The sequence below is a fragment of the Alnus glutinosa genome, chromosome 14 (assembly GCF_958979055.1).
Source record: "Alnus glutinosa chromosome 14, dhAlnGlut1.1, whole genome shotgun sequence".
NCBI lineage: Eukaryota > Viridiplantae > Streptophyta > Magnoliopsida > Fagales > Betulaceae > Alnus > Alnus glutinosa.
Genome location: NC_084899.1, coordinates 17,560,963 through 17,581,523, shown reverse-complemented (window position 1 = coordinate 17,581,523; position 20,561 = coordinate 17,560,963). Strand labels below are relative to the sequence as shown.

The 20,561-nt window shown below is 35.9% G+C and overlaps 1 protein-coding gene across 1 annotated transcript; it reads right to left on the bottom strand.

Moving 5' to 3' along the window:
- Positions 1–3,051: 3,051 nt before the first annotated feature.
- On the bottom strand, positions 3,052–14,827 carry LOC133857052 (polypyrimidine tract-binding protein homolog 3-like). The gene is made up of 15 exons (XM_062292156.1): positions 14,641–14,827; positions 14,029–14,097; positions 13,851–13,922; positions 13,645–13,721; positions 13,363–13,441; positions 7,668–7,800; positions 7,331–7,395; positions 7,181–7,230; positions 7,042–7,083; positions 6,894–6,945; positions 6,705–6,762; positions 6,595–6,608; positions 5,780–5,887; positions 5,554–5,697; positions 3,052–3,653 (listed from the first exon to the last, which is right to left on the bottom strand). Exons 2-15 carry the CDS (start codon positions 14,083–14,085, stop codon positions 3,264–3,266), a joined length of 1,341 nt encoding a protein of 446 aa, XP_062148140.1. The 5' UTR covers positions 14,086–14,097; positions 14,641–14,827; the 3' UTR covers positions 3,052–3,263.
- Between the last annotated feature and the right edge of the window lie 5,734 nt (positions 14,828–20,561).

The window sequence follows — 20,561 nt, the reverse complement described above, 5'->3', positions numbered from 1 at the left end:
GGATGAGCCTGCTCAGAGGCCCACTTGGAAATGCTTCTCTCCTATGCAGAAATTTTTTATGCCAACAATGGTTTTAGCTCAGGTTTTGCTTCACAATCTTTTCATTTTTTTTTTAATATATATATATATATATATATATATATATATATATATATATATATATATATATATATATATATATATTTGGTTGGCAGAGGAGGCTATGCAGAAAGAAGTATACAAAGGGAACTCTGGGAGATGGTGAAGAAATTGGTGTGAGGAGGATGTCAAAATCTTCAAGCGAGAGAGGAAAGAAAAGGAATAGGAACCATTGGTCATATCTGCCACCCGAGTGTATTATCCCTCTTAGGCTGCTGTGTTGCCAATGGGCTTTACCTCATAACCCAAATTCACCATGTTTTTGTGCCATTATATATTGTAATCCTAACAATTACTTTGCAAATGACCAACATCCAAGAAATTCAACAAATTCAAGAACCAAACTATCACTCGAAGCGTAAACCTCTAGACTAAGAATATGAAGATCATGAGACCGAATAACCCTAAATAAATAAATAAATAATAATAAAAACTCGGGCTGACTGCGATTGAGTCTTCCCCACCATCCACATCCTCTAGACCCTTTTGACAAAGCCAACCAAAGCAACAACAGTTCCAAACGAGTCGACCGAGTTGCCAACCAATGCAACAACTCCCAAATGAATCCACACTTTGTGGAGGTGGTCATAGCTAGGGTGGGGGAGTCCCCCGCAATCCACTCTTGTGTTGGGTGGGTTGCAAGGGATCTCCTATCCCCACAACTACCTCCAACCAGGCGACTATGTGTATGTTCGTTCTCCAACCATATTGTAGGCAACATTCTTTAGAAAGGCAGTCCAACATGAAACTAGCAGCTTAGTTTTATGGGCCATATCGTGTGTTGGAACGTATTGGCGAAGTAGCTTATATATAGGGTTGAATTACTAGCTGAGTCGAATTAAGATCCATCTGGTTTTTCACGTGTCCTTACTCAAACAGAAAATGGGCAGCAATATTCCCACAAGTACCGTTATGCTAGAAATTAAATTCGTGATGGGGGTCAACAACTTCAGCCTCATGCTGTCTTGGAGTACCATGGCAATGCCAGCAACTAGGAAGTCCTCATCCATTGGCAGGGATCCAGTCTGGCAGATGCTACGTGGGAAGGCTTCTCTAACAACCATCTAGCTCATCCAAAGCCACCAGAGAGAGTGAGGAAAGAAGATAAAAAGAGGGAGAGGAAGAGAGGATCTTGGAGGTTTGAGCTTCCGATCTGCGGGGAGGTAAACCCCAACCTTTTCTTTAGTCTTTTTTATTATTATTATTTATAAAGTATACTCTAGTTACGATTTATGGTAGTCTTTATTTTGTGTGTGTGTGTGTTAAAGTTGTGGCATGGTGAGCAAAAGTAGGGGTGGGCAGAATATTCGGTTGCCACCTACCGACTTCCGGCAGTCGATAGTCGAAATAAAAATATTTTTTATTTTTTATTTTTTTTAAAAAAAAACTGTTTCAACATTAATTCGGTTTGGTAAGCGGTAGAATTTTTATTTGGTTGGTTAATCAAACCGACTTAACTGACGTTGACCAAACTGACTTAACCGACTTTAGCCCTTAGTTTTTTGCATCACTCGTTTAGCCCAAAACATGTTCAATAAACACTTGTTTAGCCTAAAAAACAACCACTTTGGCCCATAAAAAAAGGCTTGGCCCAATATAAAAAGCCCATGACTAGCAGACATGTAACCGACTTCACCGAGTTAATCAACTTAACCGAAATAATCAAAATTTATTATTGTCGGTATGAAGTCAATTAATTAACCGACTTAGCCAAATTTTTTTAGGTTTGGTGGTTGAAAATACCACTACTGTCACCAATTTAACTAATACCCAGCCCTAATAAAAAGTAAGGTTTTTTTCCTTCTAACTTTCTATAGATGGTGTGTCTTGGACAAATGAGAACAAAATCGAAGTTTTAGGCTTTGTAATGGGTAGATCTAGGCCATCTTGGAGTGTGGTTGGTGAAATAAAAGTGGAAGGGAAGGAAAGTTGGTAACTTTTGGGTTGATGTTGAAGGAAGAAAATGAAGCATCTTTTGAAAGTTTTGGAGCCCTTGTAGGAAGAAAAAGAAAAAAAAGAAGATTTTTCAGATGTAGTAGACGATGAACATTGTACTGTTCTAGTAAAAAAATAGGATGAAAAAGAACCAAAAATTAATATAGAAAATGGTTTTAGGGTGGCAAAACTTGTGACAAATGGCATTTTATGACTTTATTGGTTGTTTAATTTGATCCACCCAACAATCACCGTAGGGCAGAAATAAACAATTGTTTGAATTTAATGAACTCTTTTATAACTTTTTTTTTATTATTATTTTTATATATAATTATTATTATTATTTATATTTTCGCTCTTCTTTTCTAAGACGTTTTCGCAAAAAGATTTTTGAAATTAAATTATAACATAGACAATTGAAAGAGAATTAGTCAAGCTACAAGCTAAATGAACCTTTTAAAGCCCACACAATTCAATGACACTAATGAGCGTCAGTACTAAAGAAAAAAGTGGTTAAGTAAAACATTAAAGATAATAATATTCCTTCCTCAATAACCAAAATTTAACATTTTTAATGATTTTAGGGTGACTAAAAATTGTTAAATATACGGTATATACCAAAACTTTCCCGCATATTCATACATGGGTGCATCAACATTCAATGCTGGTTCAAAATTTTCACTAACAAGATCAATAACTAACAAAAAATCAACAATTTTTTGAACTTAACGAATTCATTTATATCATTTCTCTCTTTTTTTTTTTTTTTTTGTAGTATTATTTACATTTTTTGCTATCTTTCTAAAATGTTTTTACAAAATTAAATTAAAAAACCCACGCTTATAGGCTAGTATGACATAAACATGAAAACTATTTTGTGTCTAAAGAATTGTGTATGAGTTGTTCATTAATATTTTTGTTTTGAGAAGAGAAAACAAACGAACGAAAATAATAATAATAATAATAACAAACGGGGCCTAAATCTTTTAACAACACCAATTACCAAACCAAGAATATACACAAGAACAGAAAACGATGAAAATTAGAAAATTTTGAGAATTAAAAAGGGAGAGAAAGTGCAAACATCCGCAAGTGGTTGAGAGGGGCAAATTAAATGTAAAGAGAACAATGAGAGAAGATAATTGAGCACAACAGTCCTTCAATGAAGCTCCTGGTTCATGCAATATTTCCTAAATAGACTGCAATTGGGAGAAGGAGATTCTGATGATTGATCCATCGATGGAGCTGGCATGCTTGCAGATAAGTGCCTCAGTGGCTTGCTCTTCGGTCTCAAACAGGGCTAGGGCTTGTTTCTTCCCATTTGCCTCAAAGACTTTGGTGTTTGCAATGGTCCCGTGCCCCTCCAGGTGGCTCATTATTTCTTCTTCTGTAATTTCTTGAGGGAGGGTGGACAGGTGGATCATCTTGGTTGGTGAACAGCAATATCGATAGTTTTTCGCAGCATTACGGTTAAAGCGGTTAAGGTTTGAATTGGAGTAATCACGTGTGTCTGGGGCCGGTGTTATATTCGGATACTTTGAGAAGTTTACCTCCAGCCGTTTTCCAAACAGCAATGCTCCCTATATGAAAATACAAAGCCGGATATTAACCCTACAACACTCGAGCATTGTAATCTCAAAAGGAATGTCCCATGATGGGAATATGGGGCCACAGCCACTATTGTTGTTGGCAAACCAATCTGAAGACAGGATAATGAGTGTCATGAATGCTCTTAAAAACCTTAAACCCCTATGGACAAATGTGAATAGCTTTAAGAAACATCATTAAAAAAAAAAAAAAAAAAAAAAAAACACATAATTGCATTGCACAAAAACCTAAAGGCAAAGGCCTTAAATGGCTAATCCTAACACACATTAGTCAGAGCTCTTAGAAAAGCAAATAGCCATCAGTTACATAAAAAGGATTCTTTTTCTTTTTATTGGGTTGGGAGGTCCAAAAATTTCTTTTGACCAAATAAATAATACAAACCAAGCTAGATATAATTTCACTTTAGTAAGAAGCTAATCAAGGACATGTGAACGAATTTCCCTTTTATTATTTGACAAGTACAAAATTCTGTCAGGCATAGTAGAAATGACCCAAGTTCAGAGATTGGACAGAGATTGAAAAAACATTGCGGAGAGGCAAGAGTAGAGGGAGACTTGATAGTTGAAAGGGTTGAACTTTTTTGTCTTTATACACAAAAAAAAACTTGGGGAAACTTCACTTAACTTCCTTAACTTCCATCATTTTTGCAATCTCCCCCCCCCCCCCCCCCCCCCCCCAAAGTTCAAAAACTCTCCATTTCGTATATCAAACTTTTAATTTTTTACAATCTCACCCTTCCCGTTAATGTTTGGGGTTAAATCAAGCCGTCAAATAGTAATGACCATTATACCCTTGTAAAATTACAATTAATTTTTTTTTAAAAAAAAAAAATTAGGGTATTTTTGGAAAATTTTTTACCCCTCTATTAGGATTGAACGGAAAATCCAAACGGAGAGGTGAGATTGCAAATTTTTTTAAATTCGATATATTAAATTAAGAGTTTTTGAACTTTGGGGAAATATTGCAAAAGTGATGAAAATATAGTGTGGTTAGTGAAGTTTCCCCTAAAAACTTAATACAACAGGATTCATAATACCAAAGTCATGGACAATGAACATGTGTCTAGCTCACATATATATGTAAACTAAACCAGTATGCAAGACAAGGAGCAAAACTTCTTTGAATTGAACTATAGATAATCATTTCTCAACTTTAAGAAGTTGACATGATGGTGATAAAAATAGGGAAGACACATTTTAGTCCTTCAAAATACACAAAGTTCTGACTTTAGAAAGTTACGAACAAGTTTTCAAATAATTTAAAAAGTCGCAATTAGATCCCAGTCAAGCAAACATGATGGAAAGTGTTGACAAAGAAACTTTAACTATCAAGACACATCTCACATGGACAGTTATGCACAAAGCAACACCATGTCAACAAAAAATTTCTTCAATTTAAAATCTTATTCTAAATTAGATAATAAATAATAAATAAAAAAAAAAAATCTATGTTAACATGACATACCGTTGCTTATCTTATGTCATGTACGCATGCAAATGTGTAATTGGACTTTGTTAGCCATATTAATTGTCGCACAAGAAATTGACATAACAGATTATCAATTTAACGTTAGTCAGTCCGACAGAGACTTAAATGTGATTTTCTAAATTACTTCTAGACCTAATTGCAACTTTCGAACTTCAAGGGCCAAATTGGAGCTTCATGTATTTTTAAAGGACTAAAATGTATGTTCTCCAAATGTATAGTACGTTATCTATTGGTAAAAGTGAAAGTATGAAGCTTAAATTCTATTTTTATTGAAAGAAAAATTATAGTAGTAACTACAGTTTTAATATCAATGCTGAAAAGATTTCCTATATAATTGAAATTCTACTTTGCATTCTGACAAATATATGGGAAAAAAAATCAAACCTTCAAGAAGTGTACAGCCAACTCTGCCTGGAATCCATCTCCCATTTCAATGAGGGCATGGTCCGGTTTACTACGGAGAAGCTTGATCCTCACAATGTTTCCATAGAGGGAAAATAAATTGAATAACTTATCCTCATCAATTTTCTGACCAATGAAAGTTCACATAGCATTAACAAACTTTAAAAGAGGAAACGGATGTGAAACAAATATAAGAAACATCACTTACATCAGGATTTAGATTAGAGGCCAAGACAGTGCACCTGTCATTTGTGCCACTTATACCAGGAGGCAGGCCCCCACCAAAGGCAGCTGTGATGGCTGCAGCATCTCCCATCTAAAATAATACAGTGTGAAAGGTTTGTCCATAAATAACTACTAAACAGATAAATAGAATCACATTTCTAACTTCTAAGGTCTTCTGCAAAACCAATGAAAGTAAAAAGCACAAAAATATCAGGTAACTATGAGGTAATCTACAATCTTTTGTCACTAGATCTATGACATTACTGGGCACTCCTGGTGCCAGAGTCCGACATTCAACAAGTCCCTGTACAAACTTGTCAACTTTAACCATTTCAAAAAGAAAACAGATTTTGAGGTTATAAGTACTTCACATGCATAAGCACACAACTACACATTATGAGAGTTATGAGGCACGGTCAGTCTGCATCTTGGGGTGCATATATGTGTGTGATACTTACCAAAAAGTGTGTATAGTATGCCTAATTTCCAAATTCTGAAATTACACCAAGAGTTTATAACCCCAAAAAAACACAATGAAAAGAAAATATCAAGAATGAACAAAAGTCTGAAGATAACACTGGGAATGATATTTGACAAGTACGTCATGAGTACAACTTTTACTAAAATTTACCAAACTATAAACCAAGTAACTTGTGGGACAAGAGTGCTAGAATTTAAAGAGACTAATTATTCACACTCCTAAACAAGGCAATTAGTTAAGCAATTAGTTAATAAACCACTCAGATATGAACAAAACAACCTGGACAAGGCTCAGAGTAAAGCTTGAGCAACACAAACCTGTGGAAATCCTACTGCAACAGATAAGATATATTAAAGCTGTCAGTAATTGGTCAATTAAATAATACATTGGTGGCGGAAAGAAAAATAAGGACTTCAAGAAAACACACCTGCCCCAGTTCCAGGAGGTTGAAGACCATACATGCTACCAACATCACCATACCCAGACTGTCATAAGATAAGCAGTACAAATATGTACCTCAGAAACACAAAGAGATAAAGTTGTAGAAACCCTAGTGTCAAAGGATTGATGAAAAATTACATGCACTTTTAAGAAAAATAACATCAACAGTGCATACTTGTGAGGATCTGCCTTTTTGTTCTGAAGGTAGACTTGGGTTTGTGAAGTCCCTAAACATTGGAGAATAAAGGTAAAAATTAGCTATTGCAACCATAATGAAAATTGAGTTTAACACAGCCAAATGAAGTTGATCGCTTTGCACACACCTGGAGCGCTCATTATTGTAGTTCACTTGTAGCTCAGAAAGGCTGATATATAACAAAGAAGAATAACAGAAGACTCAATACAGCGCAGATAACCAAACCTGCTGGGCAAGAGACTTAACATTAATATGATAACACTTACTTTGAAAACTGAATATCCAGCTGACAGCAGCCATCATATACATTTCTTCCCTACAAAGAAGATTCCAAAATTTTGAAAATTTAATCAGAACAAACTCTGAAAACAACTTTCAAGAAACATACACGTACAAGCACCCACCAACCCACCCACCTGAAGGGCATCTATTGCAGAAAGAGCACTCTGGCGTGACTGATACTGGATGAGGGCTTGGAAACCTACACAATTTGCAGGCCATTGGAGCATATTTAATACCTTTCTGAAAACCTTTTCTGTTATGAGTCTTTGATAAATCAGTTACATCTCAGGAGTATGCTTAACAAACACGATCAACATGTTAAAATCCCAATACTCTACAATCCAAATCATTAAGAAAGATGAAGAAACTAAAAATGAAACTTCCCATCCATCCTAAACACAAGATATGTCCAGCAAGTTTTTCATGTTTGAGAGAGAGAGAGAGAGAGAGAGAGGACTTGAAGAAGCTGACCAGCTGACTTCTGAAATGTGACAATCTTCTCCACAAAACCATAAGGAGAAAACACTTGATGAAGCACTTCCACTGTTATGGGATATAGCATGTGATGAATTGTGACTAAGAGAATTCGATTAGGCGGTGCATCCTTGAGAGTTCCGGCAGTATACCAGCAGAGTCAGGAGAGAATATAGAGAGAAAGAGAGAGAAATAAATAAATAGAGAAATAGAAACTGAAAAGATTTGAGAGATGTTATAAGTTACTATATTACCTAGTAATCAGGCATTTGAAAAAGAAACAATGAAAAATTTATTAGTCATCAAATATTATGCCTATGTGGATACGTTTGCCGGAAACTTGCCGTGCACCTATAGCTAGAAAGGTGACAATTTTGTGAAGTTACAGCGAATCTATAATTAGAAAGATGGTTTTTACTACGAGTAGACTGAAATCAACATAGAAAAATCTCCGTTTGCACAAGAAGACTAAAGTCAAATCTAAGAAATAATTATATTATCCTTGATTTTGTGAATTGACAGTTCGACAAACATTGCAAATACAATAAGCATATGCTCTCTCTCTCTCTCTCTCTCTCTCTCTCTCTCTCTCTCTCACACACACACACACACACACACACACACACATGCATGCCGCACACACACTCACACAAACACACGTGCTGAAAGAGGTTATATTGAGAGTTTTGTAAGTCATTTCTTCAGTGGTCATGGTTTCTTAACAATTACAAGTTTAATTGCTGCAATTGTTTTATCATTTCATTTCATTTGATATCCGCTTTAGGATATGCAAAATCTTCCATTGGATTCAATTCTTCTTCTTCTTTTTTTTTTCTTTTTTTTTAATAGGGTTCATTTATCTTCTAGAAAAAGCTGCCTTAACTTTACTGCAAAATATTTTGTCATAGTATACCAATCACAGACAAAGAAATCACATTAATGTAGTTTTCTTTGGTAATTAACAATAAATTCTATCACAAAAAGGAGAAAATTTTATAGACAGGAAACATACAAAAGATTCCCCTAAAAATTACCAATAAAGAATTATTGATCAACAAAGCTCAAAGAAGAAGCAACTCCTCCCTGTCTCATGTGAACTATTTGGAGATAGAGGAACAATCAGACTTTTAATGACATTGAGCTTCCTACACTTGAGTTTAAATCTTTATTTCTGATATCATTGTATGAGTGGATACTTGCTTCCACCTGTATCTATGTTTCTTCATTTTTTATTTTTTATTTAAAAAAAAAACGGATATTTTTGAATTGTAGATTGTAATCTTTAGGTAAGTCTTCTGTATATATCCGGTGTACATAAGGGCTTTCCTGTTTCAAATACCCTCTTATTATTTATCCGATTTTTTATTTTTTAGTTTTTATTTTTTTTTAAAAAATGCATTTAATCATGCAATGATCGCAGGAAAATAGATTTGACCTCAATCAAACTAAGCTCCACGCTTTTATAGGTTTAATCATTTCATTAATGCTATACTTGATAAACCTTATCTTTTTTGGGGGAAATTTGTTGTTGTGTTTTAATTTCTTTGGGTTCAAACATGGGACTTGGAAATATAGTGTACAAACTCAGTGTCTTGAATGTAAAACTAAGTGAGGATGATCAGTTAAAAAAACATTACATCTATAAACACACACCACACACCTTTTCCTATTTCTTTCGTAAGTAAGAATTTTTTTTTTTTTTCTTTTTTGATATGTCGTAAGTAAGAATTTAGTAGAACTGCAAAGGGGCATTGCGCAGGTACATATGTAGTGTACAAAAGTAGTACACGAGAAAAACCTATAAACCTAAAAAATACATACACAAACAGACATGCACAATACATATTTGTTTATCCATATTTTTTTTTTTGATAAGTAAGAGAGATATCAATAAAAAGCGCAAAGCGCAATCAAGTACACAGGATTTATCCATATTTTAGGTGGAGTAATAACATTGTTATAGAAAGTTTCAAAATTGGTTCTCACATGATGTCATACAGGCAAATGGGTAAGTTCAGCCTCTTCTCTAGAAGCTTGATGTCTAGCTCTTTTTTGTTTTTGGCAAGTATTGAAGTCTAGCTCACTAAACAATAATACAAGGTAATATCAGACTAAATATCAATTATTACCTCTAGAGCGGATTTTTTATGTATACCTCTAGAGTGGTTTTACTTTCTTTGATAAGTAATTGCAATTTATTAAAAAACACAAAAGATGCAACCCAAATACACAAGGAGTATACAAGAGAAACAACATGCTAGAAGAAGAAAAAAGACCAAAACATGATAGCTAGAAATATTTAAATCTAAAGCAAATGTCCAATGATAAAGCGACTTCAAGAAAAAATCCGTTAATTCATCTACCGTCTGTTTGTGATCCTCAAAATTCCGATCATTTCTTTTCCTCCAAAGACACCACATAAGGTAAGACGAAACCATCTTCCACATTACAGCATTCTCAAGCCTATCAAATTTCCCTTTCCAGTAGACGAAAAGGTCTATTACTCGATTAGGCATAACCCAAGCCAACCTTACAAGGTTGAAGATGGCATTCCAAAGAGCATTAGCTATCTCACAATGGAGTAAAAGGTGATCTACTGACTCGCCACTCTTCATACACATATAATACCAATCAATCACTGACTTACCGCTTTCTTAAATTATCCATAGTGAGTATCTTTCGTGAGGCAGCCGACCAAGCATAAAACACTACTCTCATACAAGCCTTATTCCGCCAAATTATCCTCCAAGGGAAATAAGTGCTATCATGGAGAGCAAGGATATTGCAGTAAGATCTAATATCAAATGACCCTTTCTTGGAAGGAACCAAACAAAGCTTGTCTTCACCACCTTGACTCAACTTAAAGCAGTACAATTTGAACAACGAGGTAAATACATCACCTCCCAATTATGAGCCGCACTGATAAAATTAACATTCTACTGATGAAAGTCACTAGAGAACTCCATATGATCTTGATCCGCCACAAAAAGAGTCCTTACTTCAGGTCAAACTGTATAATTTCAGATAAGCTACCTTGAGGGCTTGATCCCCATACCACATGTCATGCTAGAATCTAATTTTAGAGCCATCACCAACCGCATATCTAATATGAATGGAAAACTCCCCCCAGCGCCTCCTGATATTCTTCCAAAGCCCCACCCCATATGACCCATGAACCTCATTTGAACCCCACCCTCTCCAAGAGCTACCACACTTATAATCCACTACCACCCTCAACAAGACCTCTCTCTCATGAACATACCGCCAAAGCCACTTTCCCAAATGAGCTCAGTTTAACAAAAAATTACATACTCTCAGCCCCCTTTCAGAGATTAGAGAACAAACCTTAGACTAGCTAACCAAGTGAATTTGAACTTATGATAGTGCCACCCACAAAAAGTCTTGCTGAAACTTCTCTATGTGATTGGCAACACCAACCGAGAGTGGAAAAGAGACATGAAGTAAGTAGGCACATTAAATAAAGTGCGTTTGATCTAGGTAACCCTCCCATCCTTTGACAAATACATCATCTTCCATCTAGCCAGACATCGCTCTATCTTCTCAATAATGTCATCCCATATAAATTTGGCCTTAAATGAAGCTCCCAATGGAAGGCCTAAATATTTCGTAGGCAAATAAAAGAACATGCAACCCAAGACACTAGCCAAACCTTCAACATTATTGACATTGCCAATCCCCACCAACTCTAATTTAGCTAGAGTCATTTTACATCTTTAATGGACAAATAAGTAACATATTTGACAAATAAGACTGCTTATGAACAACAATCCAATTAGCTAGAAAGATAGAGTGCTCACTCGTGACAAAGTTACTTTCTAATTCAAAGTTCCTACACCATACACACTAATATAAGCATGTAACATGTTTTGCATCCGCTTTATGTGAGGTTGAGTGCATACTTTGATTAGACTTCTACGACTTCTAACATAGTGATTTTTGTATTTTGCACCACCTTTAAGATAGAAACTAGCCATTTGAACTTCAAAGCATTTGAGAGCCAAAATCCACTTAGTTATATTTATTATTACCTCAAAAAGGTACCTTAGTCATTTAGAAGCTTGTATATATTCTGGTTTTCATAAAAGGCCAAAATTGTATTAGTGCAACTCCTCCCCCCCCTTCAAGGGGGAGAGAGGGTTCAAACGCCCCCTTTGGCTCACCTAAAATCCCATTAGCCCAGATTGAGGTGCCCCAGTTGCCCACCCTCACTCACTCACTCACGCAGGGGCAAGGTCATCAGGCAACAATCTCACCGGCAAATCAGAAATCCCTCACGTTCGACGCCTTGACAAGCAGAGCACTCTGGCACACTGCGTTGGTCATCTGAGGCTCGCTCAAAAGGAGAACCGGAGTCTACGGGTGATTTTGTGAGCCGACTTCATCACTTCATCTGGATTTGTGTCATCTCTATGATTTTGTTTTAAGGCTAGAATTCTCGAAACGTTGTGGTTTAAAGTTTGAAGTTTGGGAAGAAGTGTTCACAAAATCAATTTCAACTTGATATGAAAATGCACCACCTATTTACTACATGTGCACGACTGACAACACACTTGGAGTACATGAAAAGACACAAGCAAACTGGCACCTTGGACTTGTGGAGAGGAATAAAGAAGAAAAATAAATTATGATGCACAAAAAGGGGTCTATAACTAGATGTACCCAAGCTTTATAGCCCACGTATGCTTCCATGTATACAAGAATATTTTTACAATTAAAAGTACCCTCATCCAATTCTTAACTAGTGTCATGAAGGTTTAGAAGAAAAAAAAAGTTATTAGTTGAGTGGAATAATTTCATTCTATTAATAGTGGTGATTGTCATCTCAATATTTTTTTTTAATGAAATACACATATGAAGATGATGTCGACTAGCCAAACCCACATTTGCATATATCAGTCATACTTATAAATGAAAACAGTGCCCGACCCTAGTTACTTAGTATATATGAAACTGAACTTGTGAAACTATTGTCAAATTCAATGCTATTTTTAGCCTTAAAAAAATGTCAAAATTATCTCTTTAAATTTGAATAAAAATCCAGCCAATCAACAAATCAAAGTAACTAGCCTTTTTTTTAGAGGTTGAGGGGTGTGGGGTGAAAAGAGCGTGCTTAAAATAGAGAAAAATGCCAGCCTTTTTTGACAATTTTTCTCTTTCTTGAAAATTTTGAGGTATGTGATCAAATTGTTACACTGATACATTTATAAATTTACTATTTAATAATAAAATCATCTACGTAGATTTTATATTTAGATTACTTTCTTAAATTAATTGTTGATGAACATATATATTTTTTATTACATATTTTAATTGTATGAAATATATAATTATAGTTACCGGAGATTATGGCAAACAATAATGATTCTAATGAGTAAATTAATGTTAAGCGTGAAAAAATATATTACAAGTTACATTTATATGTTTTAAATAATAATTAAAATTTGTTGAATTGTTTGTTTATTTTGTTAGTTATATTTTTAATCAATTGTAGTTCAACTTTATTTTTTTAATTTTGCCCCCGGTGAACCAAAATCCTAGCTCCACCATTGCCTCCTTAGTGCAAGAGCTACAGAGACAAATATTCTTGGTCTAAGAGCCACAATATATATATATATATATATATATATATATATATATATATATATATATATCAAAATATCCAAAATCCAACCTGGTTGCGCCCTTGACTATTCTGATCCACTGTAGTCAGTTCTTGATGTGAAGAGAACTGAATATAAACATTTCTCCCCCTAATAAAACCAAAAAGACACGTTTAAGTTTTCAGTGTAACATTTCAAAAACAGACTCAAAAAATTAATCAACACATTAATGGTTTAATATTAGTCCATGCCACTCAACACATGACCTGACAAAGGGGTTTCCACTAGAGAAGTCTCCTGTTGTCACAGCCATGCATACAAGAAAAAAGAAATTGTCACAGAAAACACTCTACCGAACACTAGGCTGAATATTCGTGTAGTATTGCACTACATTGACAGCAGATGCCACATCCTGCATCTGGATAAGAGCCTGTTTCACAATGACAAGATAAAACTAATATAAATTAGGCTGTTCCTTAATTGACATTGCTACATTGAACCATGGAAAGAAGCACTAACATGTTTCAAAAAGAAAACAATTGGAGCCCAAGAAAGTAACCTGGTTTTTAGCACGAAGCATCACCGACTTGGCGACAACCCCAAATTGTTGAACCAGTTGAAGCAAATCATTCTGGCAAATTCAAAGAAAGATACGAATAAACAAAACTGCAATAAGCATTATGATACTCGGACAATAAAAAAAAATGGAGAGAAGTTTCTTTGCAATGCGAGAGTACCTCAGTTATTTCGTGACCCACGTTTCGAACATGAAGAACTTTCGAAGGCTCTGTCATTTTAGCCAATTACTGTGATAATTACAAAACTTGTTAAATATCTAGAGTTCTCTGTAATGTCTGAAAGAAAGCAAAAATAATACAAGTGACACGAATAGAACTCTTCAAGAAAAGCATTGGCCTCTATTTGGGTCCTAAGAAAACCAAGAAAAAGATACTTATCAAAAAAAAGAAAACCAAGAAAAAGAATAAAAAAAATTATATGTATCTTGCATTTCTTCATTGTTTTTGGACCCAACTTTAGTTTTTCCGTAGATTGGAGACTTAGAGCCCAATTTTCTTCCACGTTTTCTCAGCAACCAAACTACATGTTAATAAGAACAAAGAACACAACTTTTCCTGATACAGAATCACCAGACGAAAAAAAAAATTGATTAACAAAAAAAAAAAAAAACCTAAAAGTTTATTGGGAACGGACACAATAAACTCGGAATGAAACGCAAATTGAAGCTTCATTAATCAATGGCATGCTCAAGTAACGCCTTTGGTATTCATCCAAAAAAATAACGCCTTTGGTAGAAGGAGGATAAAGAAGGCTGAGCGAAAATAGCTTACCGTTAAAATGGCGGGCTTGAGAGCTCTGAATCTGATCTCTATGAATTTTTGTGTCTGAGTGTCTCAGCTGGGGCCTCTGTGAGAGAGGGATAGAGAGAGAGAGAGAGAGAGAGGGTTGGAGCCCTAGTTTGGATTCTATATGTTGTTGGTACCAAAAATAGGTCCTGGTCGTCAAAGTAATTTTGCGAGTCTCCTCGCAGTTTATTTAAAAGGAAAAAACAAACAAACAGACAAAAGACAAAAAGAAGAACGAGGTAGAACTGGTGGTGTTTCTTCACCCAGTTCAGATTTTACTTATTACAGCTGTTTCTTTCTTGACACAATGCCAATGAATCAATGATTAGGGCATCGTATAGGTTGGCAGCAAAAGTTTTTTTTTTTTTTTTTTTTAAAAAAAAAAGTACAATGAAAGAAAAACAAAACCAAGGATTGTAGGAAGTGGAGGGGGAAACTTTTCCAAGAAATTGAGAAAAAGATATAGATAAAAGGGAAAGGGCGGGAATACAATCAGAATGAATTAAAGTTGCGGCCTAATTTGCTATATGATAAACACAGGAGTTTGTACTTCGGTTAACATGACTAGCCGTAGATGGAATAGTGGATAAAATGGTAGTAATAGTGGAAGTAATTCTCCAATTTTGTGTAATAGCTGGCTGTTAAGAAGCCAAAGTGACAGTGAGAGAATTACCTTCCAATATAAAGGCAGATAATTCCATGAAGTCGCCAAACAAGCAGCAAGCAGAGTAGTAGCAAACTACAGCTAGAGCCAAAAATGGATCTCTAAGGCAGTGTCATAATTGATCTTACAAAAATGAGGAGATGGACAATTCCAAACTTCAGGAGTAGTAACTAGCTTGGTTGACCATGCAAAGTGATGTCCTAGAATAGTCTTGTTGATAGTGGATGAAATAATAAGAGCATTCAGGATAAGACCATCATGATGGGCCTTATTCCTTGTGAACTAGAGATAATCACATGCTACAGCAACAAATATTTGGATCAGATGAGTCTCTGTCTGAGGGATGCCAATCCTGTGGTTCGGATTGAGAATGACATGAACCCAAACTGTCATGTTAGTAATATTTAAAGCAATAGTATCCAAAGGTCAAAAAAATTGGCGCCAAACCACTCGTGCAATAGGGCAGGTAAAAAAATATGTGAAAGAGAATCTATGGGAAAGGAGCAGAGATAACAACTAGTGTCTGGAAAAGAAGGGGGTATGGATTGGGAGATTCAGAATTTAGTAGGAATAATATTCCAGACCATTTTCCAAATAAAAGCTTTAGGCGGTGGTTTAGATTTAGTTTCCAGAGGGCTTTCCAATAGGTATTAGGGAGAGGAGGCCGGGGGGGTGGCTGGGGAAGAGGAGCTAAAGAGATGGTGAGCGGAATGGGTAGAAAAAGTACTTGTAGAGGATGGGGTCCATAGGAGAGAGAATTTGAGTATGAATGGATTTGTAGTTTGAGGATTTCAATAACAAAGATGGGATCAAATAGAAAAAGTAGTAAATTTCGCTTCTAGGACATGGTGGGAAGGTGTATAAGATCAGAAATGACCAGGGGGTGGAAGGTAACCTTGGAGTTGGTATAAAAGTTGGAAGAGTGGGAATCCATGGTGAGGACCAAATTAGCAGACATTAATTTTTATGGGGAATAAAGCAAGTTCCAACAGATATAAGAGGCAATGTAGCCTTAATTCCATTCCAAATCCAAGAGCCAGATGTGAAACAAGAATATAAGAAATTGTCATACCTGATGTACTTTGTCTGAAAGAGAGAGACTCATAAGCTGTTAAGGTTTGAGAGCAGCTTCCGGCCAAGTTTATATATAAGTGAGAGATTCACATCTTTCATAAGACGAAAACCAAGGCCACCCTGATCTTTGGGCAAACAAAGAGATTTCCAAGACTTGAGTGATAAATTACGAATTTCGTCCATTGGAAAACCTGACTATAAGTTTTTAAAAGACTTGTCCAATTGTTTACATAGACCATCAGGAAGCAGAATAGAACTCATAGTATAGGATGGGATAGCAAATACCACCACCTTAATCAAAGTAGTTTTACCGGCTTGAAATAGAGTTTTTGATCTCTAACCTTTTATTTTCCCATTCACTTTGAATAAGATGTCAGAAAAGGCCAATGTTTTAGATTTTCCAAAGAGAATAGCAATGCCCAGGTGTTTAGCTATGGCAGAAGTGAGTTGGTAAGGAAGAATAGCCCGAATAGCTGAAATAGTAGAAGATGTATTTTTGCTAAACATGAGGTTAGATTTGGTTGAATTGACTGTTTGTCCAGATCAGGAGCTATATTTATTGAGACAATCTTTGATAGTATGTGCTTCACTAGAAGTGGCAGTTGTAAAAATGACTAGATCATCAGCAAATAATTGGTGATTTAAAGGAGAACATGATCTAACTATTTTAAAACCATGAAGATTATGATGGAGCAAACGGGAAATGACTTCTGTACCAATAATAAAGAGAAAGGGGGAAATGGGATCACCTTGCCAAAGTCCCTGAGATGGGCAGAACAATCCAAAAGGACTACCATTTAGTAGCACTAAAAAAGAGGAGTCATCGACCGACACCCCTAGCTTGTCGGGTGTATTATGACGAATAAGGAAGCATTGACAACTACTAATTACAACAAATAGTAGGACCACTATGACTACTACATGTGAATAGAAATATTTGTCGACTACTACCCACGTTGCAACAATCTCGTTTGCAACACATTCAAGCGGACACTCCATACTGACAAGATGTCGTACGCCTAGGAGGAACAATTCGTACTGGTAGGATGTTCTCCAACCAAATGGTGTCACGTGGCCCAGATTGTCATACCCTATCTCCTATTACTATGAGTTCACTGTATAAGCTAAATTCCTGAGTCCTTCCTGACTTTATGGCTTTTCATTCTTTTTAAGAATTTTTTACCGACTTAGACATTAGAGTGTTCTTCGCTACTCGCTAGCATCTCTAACAAGTCACTTATGCTTGTTTTTTTTTTGTTTTTTCCTAGGTCTTCTTGCCTGGACTATCGATATGCAGCAATATCTACGCACATTAGATATGGTGGCACCCTCATTTTATTACTTGAACCAAACAGAAAATTGTTTTGCTTTGATGACAACATGAACGTTTGAGGCATAACTATGTGGAAACAAATTTGGGCGAAGTAAAACCATAAATAGAAAGTGTTCTCTTGAATTGATGATTATATTGACTAAATAAGGTAGTTAACTATTTATAAATTGGTCAAATTTGATGAAATAGATAGTATTTTAAGAAAATTGCGTGAAACCTAAATTCACAAGAATATGCAACAAAAAATAATTTTGATATGAGTAATGCTATAAGGAGAATCAGAGTCATTCTTGTGTCCTCCTAAATGCCATGTGACTTTTAAAATCACCATTGAATTTGAGATGATCGTTATTGAATTTTGATTCAATGGTGATTTTAAAAGCTACATACATTTGGGAGGACTCTAGTTCTCCTTATAGCATTACTCTTTTGACACAACTCTCGTCATGTCTAGCATCCAAACACTTGTTTCCATAATTTAGTTCCAAACTGATGTGTCACAATCCCATGAGATCTATCATTTTGGGAAGTGTGCCACAATCTCTTAGGATTGTGACACATCAATTTGGAATCAAATTCTGAAAAAAAAATGTTGGGATGTCTAGCATTTCTCCAATTAGAATGTTCTTTCAATTATAATGTTACCTTAATTATTCTTTCCATCAATAATTTTCTTATTTGAATAAATTGCCATTAATTAAACCACACTAAATCACATGTGCCATATGGGTCACACTTTAATTTGTTAGATAATTTATTACACTCTCTCAGTTGGCCCACATGACACATTAATTTCTTTATGTTGTTAGGTACTTCAATATGGTTATAACTTTATTTATTCCAAGTTCATGATAAAATAATAATAATAATAATAATTGCATTATTGGTCCCTATGGTTAACCTAAATTACAAATCACTCTTTGTGGTATCAAAATTAATTCAGAGATCCTTATAGTTGACCTAATTTACAAATCGCTCATTCCAGTCAAATTCTGTTAAAAATTTTGACATGTTCCATTAGGCACTACATCAGTGCCAATAAGATAGCGACATGTGTCAATCTTAATAAAAAAAAATTAATATATAAATATATAGAACTTAAAAAAATTATTATTTTTATTTAAAAAATAAGGGGTAATTACCTTTTCCCCCCATGAACTACCAAAAAATGCGCGATGCCCTCATGAACTACCAACTCAACCAAAATAGAGCATTCAACTACCAAAGATAACCATTTTCCCCCCTTCCGTTAGTCACACGTCGTTTTACCCTCATTTTCTTCATCTTTTCCCCCTATGAACTACCACCATCTTCCTCTTTTCCCCCCATGAACTACCATCATCTTCCAACATGCCCCCATATAAAACGGCACATGACCCGTTGACCGTTTGTTTTAACCCCTTTGACTGACAGAAGGGGGGGAAAATGGTTGTCTTTGGTAGTTGAATGCTCTATTTTGGTCGAGTTGGTAGTTCATGGGGGCATTGCGCATTTTTTGGTAGTTCATGGGAGAAAAAAGTAATTACCCCAAAAAATAATAAATAAATAAATGAAAAAGAGAAAATGGATGGCTACCCAACCTTTGGGAGTGGCGCGTGGCCACCCCTAGCCTTTGGGGGTAGGCTTGGCAATTCGGGTTTACGGATCGGGTTCGTGTCAACTCGACCAACCCGATTACACAATCGAGTCTAACACGAACCCGACCCGATTAATAATCGGGTTGAATCTTTGAACCCGAACACAACCCTATTGTTAAACGAGTTACCCGAACACGACCCAAGTAACCTGTTGTGACTTCGTCTTTGTCTTCATCTCAACGCTCCTCCTCCTCCTCTGCCTTTGTCCTGTACACGCGCCTCTCTCACGCCCCATCTTAGCCTCAAAAGGAATCGACGAGCTCGACATCGATGAGCTTGACATCATTGAAGAAGATCCACAGCAACAAAAGGAATCGTCGAATCAGAGAAAAGAAGATGTAGAACGCGACCGAACCGATCGGATCGGACTCAGGTTTCAGGCTTCTTCTTCGACCATCTTAGCGTGACCATCAAGAGGGCGTTTCGGTTCAACCAGCGCTCGATCGACGGGTGGGACGACAAGGGAGTCAGGGTCTGAGGATCGGAGGAGGCATGATTATGAAACCACTGAAAGTTTGAAAGTTGAAACGACTGAAGGAGAGGAGGCGTGAAACTAAGTGAAAGAAAGTGAAAACCAAAAAGAAAAGATGCGGGCACTAGGTTTGTTTCAGATTTTTTTTTTTTTTTTTTTTTTTGTGTGTGTGTGTGTGTGTGTGTTAACAAACGGGTTGTAATCGGGTTGACCCGATTATGACCCGAACCCGATTACCCCGAATCCAAACCCTATATTTTCGTGTCGGGTTCACAGGTCGTGTCAAAAATTGCCAAGCCTACTTGTGGGTGGCCACATATCACCCCTAGACACTTTTGGGGGTGGGGGTGGCCGCGTGCCACCCTTGGCCACCTCTAGGGTGGTGCACGACCACCTCATTGGTTGGGGGTGGCCAACCACCAACCACCCCCCTTTTCTCTTTTCATTTTTTTTTTTAAAAAAAATAATTTTTGAAGTTTTATATATTTTTTATTTTTTTTTATTAAGATTGACACATGTCGCTATCTTATTAACGCCTAATAGAATATGTCAAATTTTTTAATGGAATTTGACTCGAGTGAGCAATTTGTAAATTAGGCTAACCGTAGGGGTCTCTAAATTAATTTTGATATCACATGGAACGATTTGTAATTTAGACCAACCACATGGACCATTGATGCAATTTTTCCTAAAAAAAAATACTACATTTGAATCATGGAGGTAATA

Coding starts and splice junctions, on each gene's coding strand:
- LOC133857052 (XM_062292156.1), bottom strand. CDS start 14,085: ATGACAGAGCCTTCGAAAGTTCTTCATGTTCGAAACGTGGGTCACGAA. Junction 13,923..14,028: donor TGGGTCACGAAATAACTGAG/GTACTCTCGCAT, acceptor TGAATTTGCCAG/AATGATTTGCTTCAACTGGT. Junction 3,654..5,553: donor TGGCTGTACACTTCTTGAAG/GTTTGATTTTTT, acceptor ATTTTCATATAG/GGAGCATTGCTGTTTGGAAA.